General features: G+C 35.5%; 1 protein-coding gene across 1 annotated transcript in view; it reads left to right on the top strand.

The window, feature by feature from the left end:
* CEP290 (centrosomal protein 290) overlaps positions 1-19749 on the top strand; it is a 99514-nt gene that overhangs the window by 31830 nt on the left and 47935 nt on the right. The window contains exons 21-26 of the mRNA XM_024761377.1: positions 8901-9065; positions 9463-9612; positions 11202-11317; positions 12778-12880; positions 12971-13201; positions 16676-16849. Of these exons, the coding sequence (XP_024617145.1) occupies positions 8901-9065; positions 9463-9612; positions 11202-11317; positions 12778-12880; positions 12971-13201; positions 16676-16849 (939 nt within the window). The remainder of the gene's footprint in view (positions 1-8900; positions 9066-9462; positions 9613-11201; positions 11318-12777; positions 12881-12970; positions 13202-16675; positions 16850-19749) is intronic.

Below are 19749 nucleotides of genomic sequence, written 5' to 3' on the forward strand. Positions count from 1 at the left end.
TTTTGTTTGTTGGAAGATTTTTAATCACAGTTTCTATTTCAGTGCTTGTGATTGGTCTGTTCATATTTTCTATTTCTTCCCGGTTCAGTCTTGGCAGGTTGTACATTTCTAAGAATTTGTCCATTTCTTCCAGGTTGTCCATTTTATTGGCATAGAGTTGCTTGTAGTAATCTCTCATGATCCTTTGTATTTCTGCAGTGTCAGTTGTTACTTCTCCTTTTTCATTTCTACTTCTATTGATTTGAGTCTTCTCCCTATTTTTCTTGATGAGTCTGGCTAATGGTTTATCAATTTTCTTTATCTTCTCAAAGAACCAGCTTTTAATTTTATTGATCTTTGCTATTATTTCCATCATTTCTTTTTCATTTATTTCTGATCTGATCTTTATGATTTCTTTCCTTCTGCTAACTTCGGGGTTTTTTTGTTCTTCTTTCTCTAACTGCTTTAGGTGTAAGGTTAGTTTGTTTATTTGAGGTGTTTCTTGTTTTTTAAGGTAGGATTGTATTGCTATAAACCTCACTCTTTTTTTTCTTTTTCTTTTTTTTTTTTGCTGTACGTGGGCCTCTCACTGTTGTGGCCTCTGCAGTTGCGGAGCACAGGTTCCGGATGCGCAGGCTCAGCGGCCATGGCTCATGGGCCTAGCCGCTCCGCTGCATGTGGGATCTTCCTGGACCGGGGCACGAACCCGTGTCCCCTGCATCGGCAGGGGGGCGCGCTACCACCAGAAGCCCCTATACTTCACTCTTAAAACTGCTTTTGCTTCATCCCATAGGTTTTGGTCGTCGTGTTTTCATTGTCATTTGTTTCTAGGTATTTTTTGATTTCCTCTTTGATTTCTTCACTGATTTCTTGGTTATTAAGTAGTGTATTGTTTAGCCTCCATGTGTTTATATTTTTTACAGATTTTTTTCCTGTAATTGATTTCTAGTCATAACGTTGTGGTCAGAAAAGATACCTGGTATAATTTCAATTTTCTTAAATTTACCAAGGCTTGATTTGTGACCTAATATATGATCTATCCTGGAGAATGTTCCATGAGCACTTGAGAAAAATGTGTATTCTGTTGTTTTTGGATGGAATGTCCTATAAATATCAATTAAGTCCATCCTGTTTAATGTATCATTTAAAACTTGTGTTTTCTTATTTATTTTCATTTTGGATGATCTGTCCATTGGTGAAAGTGGGGTGTTAAAGTCCCCTACTATGATTGTGTTACTGTCGATTTCCCTTTTTATGGCTGTTAGTATTTGCCTTATGTATTGAGGTGCTCCTCTGTTGGGTGCATAAATATTTACAGTTGCTATATCTACTTCTTGGATTGATCCCTTGATCATCATGTAGTGTCCTTCTTTGTCTCTAGTAATAGTCTTTGTTTTAAAGTGTATTTTATCTGATATGAGATTTGCTACTCCAGCTTTCTTTTGATTTCCATTTGCATGGAATATCTTTTTCCATCCCCTCACTTTCAATCTGTATGTGTCCCTAGGTCTGAAGTGGGTCTCTTGTAGACAGCATATATATGGGTCTTGTTTTTGTATCCATTCAGGCAGCCTGTGTCTTTTGGTTGGAGCATTTACTCCATTTACATTTAAGGTAATTATCAATATGTATGTCCCTATTACCATTTTCTTAATTGTTTTGGGTTTGTTATTGTAGGTCTTTTCCTTCTCTTGAGTTTTCTGCCTAGGGAAGTTCCTTTAGTATTTGTTGTAAAGCTTGTTTGGTGGTGCTGAATTCTCTTAGCTTTTGCTTGTCTGTAAAGGTTTTAATTTCTCCATCAGATCTGAATGAGGTCCTTGCTGGGTAGAGTAATCTTGGTTGTAGGTTTTTCCCTTTCATCACTTTAAATATGTCCTGCCACTCCCTTCTGGCTTGCAGAGTTTCTGCTGAAAGATAAGCTATTAACCTTATGGGGATTCCCTTGCATGTTATTTGTTGTTTTTCCCTTGCTGCTTTTAATAATTTTTGTTTGTATTTAATTTTTCATAGTTTGATGAATATGTGTCTTGACATGTTTCTCCTTCAATTTATCCTGTATGGGACTCTCTGTGCTTCCTGGACTTGATGAACTATTTCCTTTCCCATATCAGGGAAGTTTTCAACTATAATCACTTCAAACATTTTCTCAGTCCCTTTCTTTTTCTCTTCTTCTTCTGGGACCCCTGTAATTCAAATGTTGTTGCATTTAATGTTGTCCCAGATGTCTCTGAGACTGTCCTCAATTCTTTTCAGTCTTTTTTATTTATTCCGCTCTGCAATAGTTATTTCCACTATTTAATCTTCTAGGTCACTTATCCGTTCTTCTGCCTCAGTTATTCTGCTATTGATCCCTTCTAGAGGATTTTTAATTTCATTTATTGTGTTGTTCATCACAGTTTGTTTGCTCTTTAGTTCTTCTAGGTGCTTGTTAAACGTTTCTTATATTTTCTCCATTCTATTTCCAAGATTTTGGATCATCTTTACTAATAATATTCTCAATTCTTTTTCAGGTACACTGCCTATTTCCTCTTCATTTGTTACGTCTGGTGGGTTTTTGCCTTGCTCCTTCATCTGCTATGTGTTTCTCTATCTTCTCATTTTGCTTAACTTAACTGTGTTTGAGGTCTCCTTTTCGCAGGCTGCAGGTTCGTAGTTCCTGTTGTTTTTGGTGTCTGCCCTCAGTGGCTAAGGTTGGTTCAGTGAGTTGTGTTGGCTTCCTGGTGGAGGGGACTAGTGCCTGTGTTCTTGTGGATGAGGCTGGATCTTGTCTTTCTGGTCGGCAGGTCCACGTCTGGTGGTGTGTTTTGAGGTGTCTCTGACATTATGATTATAGGCAGCCTCTCTGCTAATCTGTGGGGTTGTGTTCTTGTCTTGCTAGTTTTTTGGCATAGGATGTGCAGCACTGTAGCTTGCTGGTCATTGAGTGGAGCTGGGTCTTGGCTGAGATGGAGATTTCTGGGAGATTTTTGCCGTTTGGTATCACGTGGAGCTGAGAGGTCTCTGGTGGACCAATGTCCTGAACTTGGCTCTCCCACCTCAGAGACACAGCCCTGATGCCTGTGTGGAGCACCAAGAGCCTGTTATCCACACAGCTCAGAATAAAAGGGAGAACAGATGAAAGAGAGAATGAAAAAGATGAAATAAAATAAAATGAAATGAAATGGTTATTAAAATAAAAATATTAAAAAAAATTTTAATGTAATCAAAAAAGAGAAAGAAGAGAGCAACCAAACCAAAAAACAAATCCACCAATGACAAAAAGAGCTAAAAACCATACTAAGAGAAAAAGAAAGAAAAAACAGACAGACAGAACCCTAGGGCAAATGGTAAAAGCAAAGCTATGTAGACAAAATCACACACAGAAGCATACACATACACACTCATAAAAAGAGAAAAAGGGAAAAAATATGTATCGTTGCTCCCCAAGTCCACGTCCTCAATTTGGGATGATTTGTTGTCTATTCAGGTATTCCACAGATGCAGGGTACATCAAATTGATTGTGGAGATTTAATCCGCTGCTCCTGAGGCTGCTGGGAGAGATTTCCCTTTCTTCTCTTTGTTCGTCCAGCTCCTGGGGTTTAGCTTTGGATTTGTACCCGCCTCTGCGTGTAGCTCTCCTAAGGGCATCTGTTCCTCGCTCAGACAGGATGGGGTTAAAGGAGCAGCTGATTCTGGGCTCTGGCTCACTAATGCTGCGGGGAGGGAGGGGTACAGTGTGGGGCGAGCCTGTGACGGCAGAGGACCACGTGACGTTGCACCAGCCTGAGGATCTGTGTTCTCCCAGGGAAGTTGTCCCTGGATCACGGGACCCTAGCAGTGGCAGGCTGCACAGGCTCCTGGGAGGGGCGGTGTGGATAGTGACCTGTGCTTGCACACAGGCTTCTTGGTGGCGGTGGCAGCCGCCTTAGCGTCTCATGCCCGTCTCTGCGGTCCGCACTGATAGCTGTGGCTCGCGCCTGTCTCTGGAGCTCATTTAAGCAGCACTCTTAATCCCCTCTCCTCACGCACCAGGAAACAAAGAGGCAAGAAAAAGTCTCTTGCCTCTTCAGCCATTCCAGACATTTTCCCGGACTCCCTCCTGGATAGCTATGGCGCACTAGCCCTGTTTAGGCTGTGTTGACGCAGCCAACCCCAGTCCTCTCCCTGGGATCTGACTGAAGCCCGAGCCTCAGCTCCCAGTCCCCGCCCGCCCTGGCGGGGCAGCAGACAAGCCTCTCCGGCTGGTGAGTGCTGGTCGGCAGCGATCCTCTGTGTAAGAATCTCTCCACTTTGCCCTCCGCACCCCTGTTGCTGTGCTCTCCTCCATGGCGCCAAAGCTTACCCCCTCTGCCACCTGCAGTCTCCGCCCGCGAAGGGGCTTCCTAGTGTGTGGAAGCTTTTCCTCCTTCACAGCTCCCTCCCGTTGGTGCAGATCCCATCCCTATTCTTTTGTCTCTGTTTTATTTTTTTTTTTTCTTTTGCCCTACCCTGGTACGTGGGGAGTTTCTTGCCTTTTGGGAGGTCTAAGGTCTTCTGCCAGCATTCAGTAGGTGTTCTGTAGGAGTTGTTCCACGTGTAGATGTATTTCTGATGTATTTGTGGGGAGGAGGGTGATCTCCACGTCTTACTCTTCCGCCATCTTGAAGCTCCTCCCTCCCATACACATTTTAAGATTTTTTGTTCTAGTTCTGTAAAACATGCCACTGGTAATTTGATAGGGATTGCATTGAATCTGTAGATTGCTGTGAGTAGGATAGTCATTTTCACAATATTGATCTTTCCAATCCAAGAACATGGTATATCTCTCCATCTGTTTGCGTCATCTTTGATGTCTTTCACCAGTGTCTTAGGGTTTTCTGAGTACAGGTTTTTTACCTCCTTAGGTAGGTTTATTCCTAGGTATTTTATTCTTTTTGTTGCAATGGTGAATGGAATTGTTTGCTTAATTTCTCTTTCTTATCTTTCGTTGTTAGTGTATAGGAATGCAAAAGATTTCTGTGCATTAATTTTGTTTCCTGCAGCTTTACCAAATTCATTGATTAGCTCTAGTAGTTTTCTGGTGGCATCTTTAGGATTCTCTATGTATAGTATCATGTCATCTGCAAACAGTGACAGTTTTACTTCTTCTTTTCCAATTTGTATTCCTTTTATTTCTTTTCCTTCTCTGATTGCTGTGGCTAGGACTTACAAAGTATGTTGAATAATAGTGGTGAGAGCAGACATCCTTGTCTTTTTCCTGATCTTAGAGGAAAGGCTTTCAGTTTTTTACCATTGAGAATGATGTTTGCTGTGGGTTTGTCGTATATGACCTTTATGATGTTGAGGTAGGTTCCCTCTGTGCCCACTTTCTGGAGAGTTTTTATCATAAATGGGGTGTTGAATTTTGTCAAAAGCTTTTTCTGCATCTATTGAGATGATCATATGGTTTTTCTTCTTCAGTTTGTTAATATGGTGTATCACATTGATTGATTTGCATATATTGAAGAATCCTTGCATCCCCTGGATAAATCCCACTTGATCATGGTGTATGATCCTTTTAATGTGTTGTTGGATTCTGTTTGCTAGTGTTTTGTTGAGGATTTTTGCATCTATACTCACCAGTGATATTGGTCTGTAATTTTCTTTTTTTGTAGTATCTTTGTCTGGTTTTGGTATCAGGGTGATGATGGCCTCATAGAATGAGTTTGGGGGTATTACTTCTTCAATTTTTTGGAAGAGTTTGAGAAAATTGGTGTTACCTCTTCTCTAAATGTTTGATAGAATTCACCTGTGAAGCCATCTGATCCTGGAACTTTTGTTTGTTGGAAGATTTTTAATCACAGTTTCAATTTCAGCGCTTGTGATTGGTCTCTTCATATTTTCTATTTTTCCCTGGTTCAGTCTTGGAAGGTTATACCTTTCTAAGAATTTGTCTGTTTCTTCAGGGTTGTCCATTTTATTGGCATAGAGTTGGTGTAGTAATCTCTCATGATCCTTTGTATTTCTACAGTGTCAGTTGTAACTTCTCCATTTTCATTTCTAATTTTATTGATTTGAGTCCTCTCCCTCTTTTTCTTGATGAGTCTGGCTAAAGGTTTATCAATTTTGTTTATCTTCTTAAAGAACCAGCTTTTAGTTTTATTGATCTTTGCTATTGTTTTCTTTGTTTCTGTTTCATTGATGTCTGCTCTAATCTTTTTGATTTCTTTCCTTCTACTAACTTTCGGTTTTGTTTGTTCTTCTTTCTCTAGTTCCTTTAGGTGTAACGTTAGGTTGTTTATTTGAGATGTTTCTTGTTTCTTGAGGTAGGCTTGTATTGCTCTAAACTTCCCTCTTAGAACTGTTTTTGCTGCATCCCATAGGTTTTGGATCATCGTGTTTTCATTGTCATTTGTCTCTAGGTATTTTTTGATTTTGTCTTTGATTTCTTCAGTGATCTCTTGGTTATTTAGTAACATATTATTTAGCCTCCATGTGTTTGTGTTTTTTATGTTTTTTTCCTTGTAATTGACTTCTAATCTCATAGTATTGTGGTTGGAAAAGATGTTTGATATGATTACAGTTTTCTTAAATTTACTGAGGCTTGATTTGTGACCCAAGATGTGATCCATCCTGGAGAATGTTCTGTGTGCACTTGAGAAGAAAGTGTAATCTGCTGTTTTTGGATGGAATGTCCTGCAAATATCAATTAAATCTAACTGGTCTATTGTGTCATTTAAAGCTTGTCTTTCCTTATTAATTTTCTGTCCAGATGATCTGTCCATTGGTGAAGTGAGGTGTTTAAGTCCCCCACTATTATTTTTTTTTTTTTTTTTTTTTTTTTTTTTTGCGGTACGTGGGCCTCTCACTGTTGTGGCCTCTCCCGTTGCGGAGCACAGGCTCCGGATGCGCAGGCTCAGCGGCCATGGCTCACGGGCCCAGCCGCTCTGCGGCATGTGGGATCCTCCCGGACCGGGGCACGAACCCGTGTCCCCTGCATCGGCAGGTGGATTCTCTACCCCTGAGCCACCAGGGAAGCCCCCCCCACTCTTATTGTGTTACTCTCGATTTCCTCTTTTATAGCTGTTAGCTGTTGCCTTATGTATTGAGGTGCTCCTATGTTGGGTGCATATATATTTCTAATTGTTATATCTACTTCTTGGATTGATTCCTTGATCATTATGTGGTGTCCTTCCTTGTCTCTTGTAACATTCTTTATTTTAAAGTCTATTTTATCTGATATGAGTATTGCTACTCCAGCTTTCTTTTGATTCCCATTTGCATGGAATGCTTTTTTTTATAATAATACCATTTTTTTAGCAGAGAGCGATACTAATATGTTAAAATCTTTCTGAGGTAGAAAATCATTTAACAAAATTTATGAAACCCTTTTGATTCCCTTTGTTCCCTATATATCCCTTTATAGTTCTGACTTTTCTTCTCTGGTTGGTGACTTTGTTTTTTCTCCACTATTTTAAGTATCTAAAATGATTCTTCATACTTTCTTATGTGAACATCTTTTGTCTGTGATGCTGCCCACTACTAATACTCAGATCAAACTCTGTTCTACAAGGGAAACTCTATTTAGTGACCAAATAGAAACAGAATAATAGCCGAGAAAGATTCTACGTTTTTTTATTTTTATTTATTTATTTTTTAAGTTTTTTTATTTTAATTGACAGCCTGTGGCCTTCCTAGGATTCTTGTTTCCATCGATTTTGTCTGCTTCTCTTCTGGGTTATCATTTTTTTTTCTGATTGATATGCCCCATCTGAATGACCTAACAGTACGTCCTCTAAGAAATCATCAGAATCAATGACACTTTAGATCAGATAATTCCAGCTTCTGCACTTTAGTTCACTTTCTATTGCTATAGGGTGTTTTTCAGGGCCCCTAATCACCATCTACTTCAATCTCATTTTACCACAAGGATCTACAGATAACATGTTGCTATTTTTCAGCAAGACAACTAACTAGACTACTTTGTCATCTGTCAGAATACCTCCTTCTGCCTATCTCTTTCTGCTATCCCCTTTGAATTAGTATAAATTATTACTCCACATGGCCTGCTCTCATCTCCTTAGGGTAAAGGCTTACTCTTACAGACCTACTGCCTTGAGTTAAATCCCAGATCACCCTCCTGAATAGGATATTACATATGATTTTACTCATCTTACTTTCTTTGTCTTCTGCCTTCATTTCTGAAGCTTTACTTTGCATTTAACAGTTTTGTTCCATAAAGTCCAGATCTGTTGGTATGTATGTATTGTGTATATGTGTACATGGGGGAAGGTATATTTATATATGCCATTATTGGGGAATTAGGAGCAGTGAAGCCTCTTGGATAGTATTTTAATATTTGACAGATTATTTTTGCTTATCCAGCACTCTTGGATAACACTATTTTATCATACTTTGCCTTTGTTATTATGTATGCTTCAACTGGAGAGGAAGCAATGAAAAATTTAATTAATTAAATGTAGTAGCTATTTCATTCCTTTGCTCATGCTTTAAATTCAGATGCTTCATGGTTTCAAAGCATTTACATATAAATTATCTCATTTTGACTGTATACAAACCTTGTGAAGTTGACAGAGCTAACATTATTTCCTCTTCTTTAGAGTTAAGGAAGCTAAGGTATAAGGAATTTCAAGTCACTTGCCCAGCAAATAAGAGATTGGTTAATATTTGAACCCTAGTCATGTTGTTCCTGTCTAGCTGTTTTTCTGGTCTACCAGTCTGTTTGGATTAGCTAGATATTGTTAATTGTTAGAAAGAAGTGATTAGTATGCTTGGTAATACTGTTGTAGGTTAAACTGGTATTTTATCAATTTAAATTTATAAATAAGAGATAGATTTGGTATATTTTATTATATATGGGAATAGTAAAATGCTTAAATGTGAATTTTACTTAAACATAGATTTTTTACTATGACTTTAGTGTTTTTCTTCACATTTCTTCTATATAATTTAAATATATTAGGCTATAGAATCAAAGAATGCAGAAGGAATATTTGATGCCAATCTGCATTTAAAAGCCCAAGTTGATCAACTTACTGGAAGGAATGAAGAATTAAGACAGGAGCTCAGGGAATCTCGGAAGGAGGCTATAAATTATTCTCAGCAGTTGACAAAAGCAAATTTAAAGGTGAGAATTTTATTATATAAAAGAAAATGCTAAGCATATGAATAAAGATTTAATGTGAAACATTAAATTTTTTTTTAAATGACTATTTTATGAGAAAATGCCCCTTGAATTAATTCTTTCAACATTCGGAAAGCTTCTGTTTGAATTTTTTAAATTAAATTAGTGGAAAAATAAGTACTGTGTAACATAAAAGGATACAAAAATTCTAAATATATTCCTAGACATTTCTAAGTAGTAGTAATTATAAATTAAACTATAATTTAATTAATACTTGGCAGAGCATTCATATATCTACTTGTTCAAGATATTCAGTAGGAAGTGTTAGTTACTGCTTTTAAATTTGTCTTTCTTTGGGTATAAGAGATGAGATTCTCATTTCTGAACTGTTCGTTTGCAGATAGATCATCTTGAAAAAGAGACCAGTCTTTTACGACAATCAGAAGGATCAAATGTTGTGTTTAAAGGAGTAGACTTACCTGATGGGGTAGCACCATCTAGTGCCAATATCATTAATTCTCAGAATGAATATTTAATACATATCTTACAGGTACTGAAAATTTTATATGTGAGTAACAAAAATAGTTGATAGTATGTTTTATAATTTAATCATCATATATTCCTTTGCATTCTTAGAATATTAACAGTGAAAATTTTTTTAATGATTTTGATATTAGATGGAATGTTATGAATAAAAGCAGTTTATTCCATTCATCTGAATGAGAAGCATGCATGCCATTCATATGAAATATATGATTGACAGATAGAATAACATGCAGCTACTATGAGGTAGTAATGTATAAATAAGGTGAGCTCTTTTATTTATTGCTGGTTGGAAAAGCAATTCACATGAATAAAGTCTGACACAGCTTTTTGTGTAGTGATTAGAATCGTTCCTTTTTTTGTGTGTTAACTACAAGAAGAAACTTTTAAACAAAATTGTCTTTTATCTCTTTCTTCCCTTTACCCTGTAAGGTATTAGTTAATCTGTTAGCAAATTAGAAAGGATACTGCTTGCCTTGTGTTTGTTTCTCAGTTTTGCTGTCTATATTACAGTCATTATGAATGGCATAATGAGAGATGCTTTTCATTATTTCATTTGAGTGTGAATACCTGTAATATCACATACACTGCAAATATAATCACAAAAATGTGTTCAGAATCAATGAAAGTAAGTTTTTGATTATAAGCACTGCTGTTTCCCTTTCCTAAATAATCCATTTGTGAATATACTTGCGTTATGATTATCAGATGCTTGTATTTGTATATTAATTAATCATTTTTTGAGTATTAGAATTTACTTATTAGAACATTATAATTCATGTTATATCATTACTTTTAAATTTATAATTTTAGCATTCTTCATGAATTTATTCTTCTTCAATACAGGAACATTGTCAATAAGTGATAGAAGTATTGCATTGTCATGTTACTTGTGATAAGATTCATTTTTTTCATCTTTATATAAAAAACACATGAGAAGCATTGTGGTAGATTAGAGAACCAATTGGGAATCTGAAAACCTGTTCAAAGTGGCAAAACAAGTACTTGGACTCCCAATCCTAAGGCAGCATAGAGTGATAGAAGTAGCAAGGTCTTTGGAGTCAGCCAGACCTGACTGCAAGTGTTAGATCTGCAATATGTAAAGCACCTGGCACTGAGCTTGGCATGTGTGCTTAGAAAATGGTTACCAAGGGTAGTATTAATGAGTTTTTTAATGTTGAGTAAGTTACTTGATCTTTCTAAGTCTCAAGTTTCTTCATCTTCAAAATGAAATAATTGGAAAGGACAATTTGACTGGAGCTATGAATGCATATGTTCACTAAAGGGTATGTGGGACTGAGTGGCTAAAGGTAAGTTTGTAACCACTGTATCTGATCATTTGTATGGTTACTGTAACTATTCTGTATGATGAAAATAATTTTATCTGTTTCATAGCACTTCTCATTTACACATATTACCTCATTCCATATGCCATAAGGTGTTCAGAATAATCATAGAAATGACCTGTGCTGCTTATGGATTTGCTATTATCTTTTGTATATTTTTCTATAATCTTGTCAGAATATGAATTTATACCTTCAAATTTAAAATATGTCCTGATGCTTTTTTCATTCTCATTTTTAAACCAATTTTTAGGAACTAGAATATAAAGAAAATAAGTTAAAGAATTTAGAAGATTCTCTTGAAGACTATAACAGAAAATTCGCAGTAATTCGTCATCAACAGAGCTTATTATATAAAGAATACCTAAGGTATAGGTGTTAGCAAAACTTTATAAATATAATTGAAGAATATTCGTGTTAAAGCTAAGTAACAAAAAATATTTAGTTATTTTCTTTTACTTTTTCTTCCTGCCTCTTCACCTCCGCTTTGTGTCTTAGTTCCTTATCTATAAAATTCTGTGATAGTAATACTTTTTCATAGGGTTATTATGAAACTTAAATGAATTATGTGAAAATGCCCAGATATGAGCATTTTGTGAATATTATAGCACATATGAACTGTTTATAAATGTCAGCTGTTAGCATCATTCTTCATCATCACCATCATCGTTATTCATATATTTTCATGGGGAACTAACCTGTTTGTGCTTATCTCTGCCATCTCATCTGTACCAATGGACTAATGTCCTTAGTAATAGTTAGAATACCTGATTAAAGGTGATTTAAACACTAAGAGTGACTACGATTTGATCTAACAAGAAAACCAAAGCTAATTATAGGGTAGGTCATGTTTGGGAGTCTTATAGTATAGGTCATATTATCTCCTATGTTGGTTATAAAATAGCTGAAGGAAGGAGTTCAAGGAAGATGGAACCATGACCATTGAAGAAGAGGGGCTTTTTTTTTTTCACATAACTTTTTATTTTTACATGAAACTTTTTCCAGAGGCTGCTGGCAGACTTAGACCTCATTAGTCAGAATTGGGTTAATGAGCTGTCCAAGTCATATGTCCAGGTTTGAATCATTCAGTTCAAAGAGAATGCTGACACCATAATTGGTTTATGCCAAGCAGATTGCAGGTCTGGGTAGGCAACAATGTCTTATACACCTTCTTTTAAGTCTAATTATTTCTCATTTTGTTTGTATTCTAGATATTTTATAAGTAACACTCAAATTTTAAGAGTACAGTCAGGGGCTTTCCTGGTGGCACAGTGGTTGAGAGTCCACCTGCCGTTGCAGGGGACATGGGTTTGTGCCCCGGTCTGGGAGGATCCCACATGCCGCGGAGCGGCTGGGCTCGTGGGCCATGGCCGCTGAGCCTGCGTGTCCGGGAGAGGCCACAACAGTGAGGGGCCCGTGTACCGAAAAAAAAAAAAAGAATTTTACTATAAGAGTAGGGTCAGAATACTGAGACTTGATTTTCAGAATTAGTTTGGGGTATTGATTATTTTCTTAATTGTTTTCTGTTTTTAATAAAATGTTTATCAGATTCAGCTGCAATTGTTATATTGTAACAATTGTAAAGTAATAATTTGTAGATTAATGAAAATAATTTGATAAAATAATTTCTTTACCTCTCATTTATTAAATAAAAATATAACTTTCAGGATAAATCCTTTCAAGTGGCATTTCTACTTATGTTATCAGATATTGACTAGTTATGATTTCTGTTATTTTATAGAAACTAAATTTCCATAATCTATAGCTATCTCTTCCTATAGTTAAATATTTTATTATGTTTACTGTATTGTCATTTTTATTTTTTTAAGTGAAAAGGAGACCTGGAAAACAGAATCTGAAAAAATGAAAGAGGAAAAGAGAAAACTTGAGGATCAAATCCAACAAGATGCTATAAAAATAAAAGAATATAATGTAAGTAAAGCACTTTTAAAATCAATATATAATACCATACAAACTAAAATAGCTAGATTTAACAAGTAATATAAATGTGACTTTGTGCAGAATTTGCTCAGTGCTCTTCAGATGGATTCAGATGAAATGAAAAAAACACTTTCAGAAAATAGCAGAAAGATCACAGTCTTACAAGTGAATGAAAAGTCACTCATAAGGCAATATACTACTTTAGTAGAAATGGAGAGACAGCTTAGAAAAGAAAATTGGAAACAGAAGAATGAATTGATATCAATGGAGGCTGAAGTTGGTGAAAAAATTGGACGTTTGCAACGTTTTAAGGTATGTCTGATTTTTTTCAACTCTGAAAATTTTCAAACATGAAGAAGAAAGGATAGGGCTTCCCTGGTGGCGCAGTGGTTGAGAGTCCGCATGTCGATGCAGGGGACATGATGAATACCCATCACCTGGATTAATAGCTAACATTTATTAACATTCCACTCTAATTGCTTCATCTGTTTTTTTGTAAGAATATTTTAATTGCAGACATTTCTCCCCTAAATATTTTAGTATGCATCTCTAAAAAAGTCTTTTTCTGTTTACATAACCACAATAACTTTATCACACTTAACAAAATTGACAACAATACCTTATATTATCTAACATCCAGATCATATTCACATTTCCTCAGTTGTCCCAGGACCCAGTCAAGGACCCTGCATTGTATTTGGATGTTACATGTCCTAAGTCTTTTAAATATAGAATCTCCCCCTTTTTTTCCTCCTCTCTCTGAAAAATAATGAATATTTATCTGATTATTTTCTTTCATAATTCTACTTGTTCCTGTATCCATTGTATTTACTAAAAGTTAGCTTTGAAGCCTTGGTTATATTAAGGTTAAACATTTTTGGCAAGAACACTTCCTAAGTAATGTTTTGTACTTTATAAGTAATACTTTATAGTGTATCACTTCAAGAGATGGAATGTCTGGTAGTCCCATGTTTCATGATTGATTACTTTGTTAAGGGGGAGACAGCCATATATCTCTATTATTAAGTGATTTAGTTAATTCTTCAGTGATATTTTGATACCATGCAAATAACCAGTTCTTCATCAATTCTCCTAATGGTTTTAGTGTTCACTGGTGATCGTTGTTGCCTGACCCTATTATTTCATTAAGAATTGCAAGAATCATGATTTTCTAATTATATTATGTTCTCTTCATTTACTAGCAGGTATTCTTTATAAAATAAAGAGCTTCTCCTCATTAGCCCAAGCTCTTTGGTTATCTTGAAGTATGATTCCTAACTAGAAAGGCAAGATAAAAACTGATCATTCTTTCCTTTTAATGACCAGTTTTCAGAATACAGAGTTTGTATAGTCTGCTTATGCCTATCCCCTCCCACCCACTGCACCCTCCAGCTTTCTCTTCTTTAAGTATCATAACAGACTCACACACTTTTAAATATTCAGTGTGTTTTACTCAGGTGTAGTCATTATTCTTTTGTCTCAACTTTGGCCAGTGAGAGCCCTTTAAAGAAGATTCTTGTATCCTATTTGACAGAAATACGTTAGTCTTTGAACCAAGCTGCAAAACTTAGTTTGTTTTCTGGAACAACATATGTCCAGGATGTACCTTGTATACTTCTTAGGCAGGCTTGGAATAAGCCATTTCTCTAAAGAGCCCTGGTTCGTTTTAGTGGGGACAGCATTTAGATACCAAAAACCAGTCCTAGGTGTCATTGCTCTTGGAGTGTCATTGCTACTAGTCCAGTTAGGAAAATATGTATAGATTTAAATCATGAGTTCATATTGTTATTTTTAATTCAAATTTAACATTTTAGGATAAGTAAGAGTATGGAGTTTTTACTAACCTTTGATTTTGTACTTTATTTTTTTAACACGGAAATCTATTAAAATAACATTAAAATCATTATTTTTTTATACTATAATATTCATACATTAATTTGAAAACAATAATCTTGTATTGGTATTAACAATAACAATACCAGTGTTACTAGATATAAAGTTTCTTTACAGTTCTTATTTTCTTTAGAATATCTCTCACTAAGGATGTATCGTCATGGTAACATATTCTATAGTGACTTGAAGTAATTCTCCTCTTTGTGTGGTTATGCCATACAATTGCTATATAGTTAGGTTCATTTATTTTACATTTGTTTTCAGTTTTAGGGATAACTTTTTAAAAAATTAAATTTGAATATATAAAACATTTACATGTACAAAAGATGTCAGCAGAGAAATCTTATGTCTGTCCTTATACCTTTCACTTCATTCTACTTCATCCTTCCACCCCCTTTAGGTAACTGATAATCCTTCTAATGTTTCCTTTTGCAAGTTATTAACAAAGACACAAAAAGTTGCATGCCATGCAACTCTTCTGCACCTTGCTTTACATCTGATCAGACCTTATTTAAGCACGTGTATGTTCATTTGACGTGTCTAAATTTACATAGGAGCATGTAAATAGAAGAATTCAAAGTAAAATTAAAATGAACTTGAGTTCCTTGCCACCCCCTTTTAAATATAGTAATGGGTGAAATTGTCATGCTAATAAACCTATTTTCAATATGAAATGTTCTTGTTTTTATTTTGTGTTAGATTTTGTAGAATGTACTTTTCTTAGAGTATTACAAATATAGCTAGTGTTTGAGATAGAAGGGAAGAAAGAACTAGAATCTTCTTCCTCTTCAACCTGATTGTTCAACCTGGATTTTTTGTTTGTTTTTGCAACAATTGGAAAGCCAAAAAGAGGGATATTTTTAAGGATGGGAAACATGATTTCCCTCACCACAAAGCAAAAGTGAAACTGAATCCCAAGGGTAAGGTAGACTAGGGTGTATTTATTTATATAGAGAAGTTTTCAAATTGAGATCTGAAGCACTATTACAAATATTTTCCCCTCATTACTCTACTTCAGAATGAATTATAACCATAAATTCTTTTTATTTTTTTTTTAATTTTTTTATTTTTAAAATTTTTTGGCCAAGCCGCACAGTTTGCGGGATCGTAGTTCCCCGACCGGGGATTGAACCCAGTGAAAGCACTGAGTCCTAACCAATTTATGAGTCCTCCAGGGAACTCATAAATTCTTTATCTTCCTCACTTCATAAATTTGGTTTTATGTTCAGCCATTTCTTTTTGGTGTTAATACAGTGTCTTTGAATAGTGACTCTTATAGCTCTGTAGCTAAAGAGTTGAAGATGAACCAAGTAATTTAAAGCCTTTGATATTATTTGTTACAGATAGCTCTGATGCAGAGAAGTTTTTTTCCCCTAAATAATGTTTCTTTCCTGTGAACAAAAAGTTTTCTTTTATTATAAAGCTAGCTTGTTATTAATTATAAATAAGCAGAAATAGCAAAGTTGGAAATGTTACCTGTGATGATGCAAAATTTGCCATTTAAAAGACAAGTCTTTTTTTAATCTTATGAAATTTAGAAAAGCCATCCAAAGATATATTCTAAGTGATATGTTTTTTTGCTGCTGTATATTACGCATTTCTCAAATTAACTGAATTTCATTTAACTATGACAGGAGTTATAAAAAGATTCACTTTATTTTTATTATGATTTAAAATTTCCAAATATTATTTCTTGTATGAAAGTATTTAATAGTTATTGTAATATATTGTAATATATGCAATATATGCAATTCTTACTTGAGAAATCTAATTTTTTAAATTATTCTAAAATCTGTTTTGCTTTTAGCTGTATTATCTTATCCTCATAAGTGGCTAGTGCCTTTACCAGAAAAAAATACACCACCTTAATCCAGTGTATCTTTATTTACATAGGAAATGGCTGTTTTCAAGATTGCAGCACTCCAAAAAGTTATAGATAATAGTGTCTCTCTGTCTGAACTAGCATTGGCCAATAAACAATACAATGAACTGACTGCTAAGTACAGAGACATCTTGCAAAAAGATAATATGCTTGTTCAAAGAACAAATAACTTGGAACACCTAGAGGTAAGTATGTGTGATCCTTAAACCTTGTGATTTTAGCCATTCTTCTTTGGTGATATCTTATCTATAGGTGCAAAATGACTTCTGGATGACTTCTTCCAGGTTATCTTCCTTAGCCCACTTGTGTGATTTAGCTGAATGAAATCTCTTTCCATCAGGTACTTAAAAAAGAAAAAAGAACATGGAACGGATAGGATAATGTAGTCAGAAGAGGAAACATTATTAAGTACCCATTCCTTTCTCTTGCCCTGATCCCAGTGTAAATTATTCCCTCATGGTCCATGGCTCTTTGGGGTGGATGTAGCAGAGAGTAGATGAGATATCCATGGTTCTTCCTGGACCTTGGATGAGTTCTGCAAATCCCTATCCTTTCTTACTGTAGAGAGAGAAGAATAGGATGGAGTATCATTAGTTTAATTAAAGGAGTCTATGAATGTGGCCCAGACCCTTTGTAATTGTCTTGTAGCCACTCGACCTTCGTACCTTTTACAGCAGGCAAAACAAGCTCCTGATTTTGTTTATCTTTATGAAAAATAAAGGCTTATGTCTTTTGGTTCATTCTCTTTTATGATCCTCTCATTGGAATGGAAGGAGATATAATTCTTTTGGCTCAAAAGTTCTCACTTGCTTAGGGGGACACGTTCAAGAAAACATTCTGAATAGCTTTCAATGACTCCTACAAAGTTATCTGAGTCATTATTTATTAATATTAACTAGAAATAATCATGGTCAGTTTACTTTTTATTATTTTTGAAGAGAGATGATTATGTTAATTTTTATGGAAAATTCTAAATATTTAAGTGTGATAAAAATTTATTTTTTCCCATCTTTCATGTCTGTTGTCTTCTCTTCTCTATCATTAGACAATCATAGATAAGAAATCTCCTGCAGGTAGCATATCAATGAGTAATTTTTAACTTTTAAAACTTATTTTCCCAGATAATATTTTTCATCTCTACTGAAACCTTAAAAAATTTTGTCTCTGTATTGTATCCTTTTCTCTCCTTTACTTCCTGTATCTCAGTTATAATTCTGAACATATGTCCCTCTCTGTTGGCAATGTCTTAGTTTTATTCTTTATTACCTTCACTGTGGTAACCATTACCCATACCATTACCTCCAGTGTTGTATCCTCCTTGCTGCCACCAAAGTGATCATTCTAAACCTGCATCTGACCATGTCCTTCCCTTGCTTAAAACCTCTCAAAAGTTGCCAGTCACTTAAAAAATAAGTGACTTTTGTGATTAGCCCGCACGTAACTCATGTCATCTACTGTGACATTCTAAGGAGTTTCACAATTAATGTTTTAGAAAGTGAACTACCAGTTTTCTCCACCACAGTGTTTCGTATGTTCTTCTGTACATGCAGTTTTCTTTGGTTAGAAAGCCCTTCCTCCTCTCCCAGTTTTTCTGCTCAGTGAATTTCTATTCATGTTTCAAAACGTTTTTCAGACACTACCTCTTTTCCTGTTGCATCCTTCTTTATAGAAAAAACTCACCCTCTCTGTTATTTCTATATTTTGTACCTAGTTCTGCTATTTATATCACATCATATTATATGTGTTTATATGTGTGCCTCTCCTACAGGAATATAAGCCTCTTGATAATCAGAAACTCTACTTAGTTCATTTTTGTGGGTTTGGTACCTGCTGTTTGGCACAGAGTTAGAGCTAATAGATGTTAACTTCAGGGATTGAATAAAGGTGATGAAAATCAAATTTTAAAAGATGAAAAACAGAGTGGGTGGTAAAGAAATACAAAAACCGAATGGGTGATAAGGCAATTTAAAAAATGGAAATTTTGATAATAGCAGACAAGAGAAATAGATATGGACTAAGGTAAAATTAAGAAGAGGATTTGCTGTGTTTTTTCAAAAAAATTTTGTTTGATAAGGAGACCAATGAAGTTTGAGAGGAGAGGAAAAGAAAATTTAGAGCTAAAAGGGAGAGAATGATTGAATATTAGAGGTAAGAGTGGTAATAAATGAGGGTGCAGTACCAGGGCAGGAGTATGGAAATGGGATATGGAGCAAGGCCACAGTTATCCTTTGAAAGAGTCTGGAAGTAAGAGAAGCAAAAAGGGTAGCAAGATATTTAAAACACCTTAAGCCCTTTTTTGTTTTTCTCCTACGAATTTACAGTACCTAGGAACTGAGCTGTAATTGTGCATGTTACCAGAGAGTCATGTTTTATTCCCTTATCTTCCTTTTCATTATAACATCGCCCTTTAAAAAAAAACAATCTCGGGACTTCCCTGGTGGCGCAGTGGTTAAGAATCCACCTGCTAATGCAGGGGACACGGGTTCGAGCTCTGGTCCAGGAAGATCCCACGTGCTGTGGAGCAGCTAAGCCCGTGCGCCACAACTATTGAAGCCCGTGCGCCTAGAGCCGGTGCTCTGCAACAAGAGAAGTCACCACAATGAGTAAGCCCGTGGACCGCAACGAAGAGTAGCCTCCGCTCATCGCAACTAGAGAAAGCCTGTATGCAGCAACGAGGATCCAACCTAGCCAAAAATAAATAAATAAATTTATTAAAAAAAAAATTTCATTACCCTGTTTTATTTTTCTTCATAACGGTTATTACCTGACAGTATGTTATATATTGGCTTATTTTCAGATTGCTCCATTAAAATACAAGTTTTAGGATGGAATTTGTTTACCATTGCAGTCTAGTGCTTAGAATACCTGGCACGTAGTAGACATTCTATTTGTTAAAATGAAGAATAAATTAGCTTAAAATATTATACTTATGTGCCAACTCCTACATTTTATGTTTCCAGCTTGACTTCTCAGAACTCTTTTCTTCTGTATGGAATTACCTACTTAACAACTCATGTTTCAAGGGGATCTCTAATTTAACGTGTCCAAATTTAATTCCTGATGTCTATTTCTGTCATAGTTGTTT

Source organism: Neophocaena asiaeorientalis, unplaced genomic scaffold (genome assembly GCF_003031525.2).
Source record: "Neophocaena asiaeorientalis asiaeorientalis breed wild unplaced genomic scaffold, Neophocaena_asiaeorientalis_V1.1 scaffold653, whole genome shotgun sequence".
NCBI lineage: Eukaryota > Metazoa > Chordata > Mammalia > Artiodactyla > Phocoenidae > Neophocaena > Neophocaena asiaeorientalis.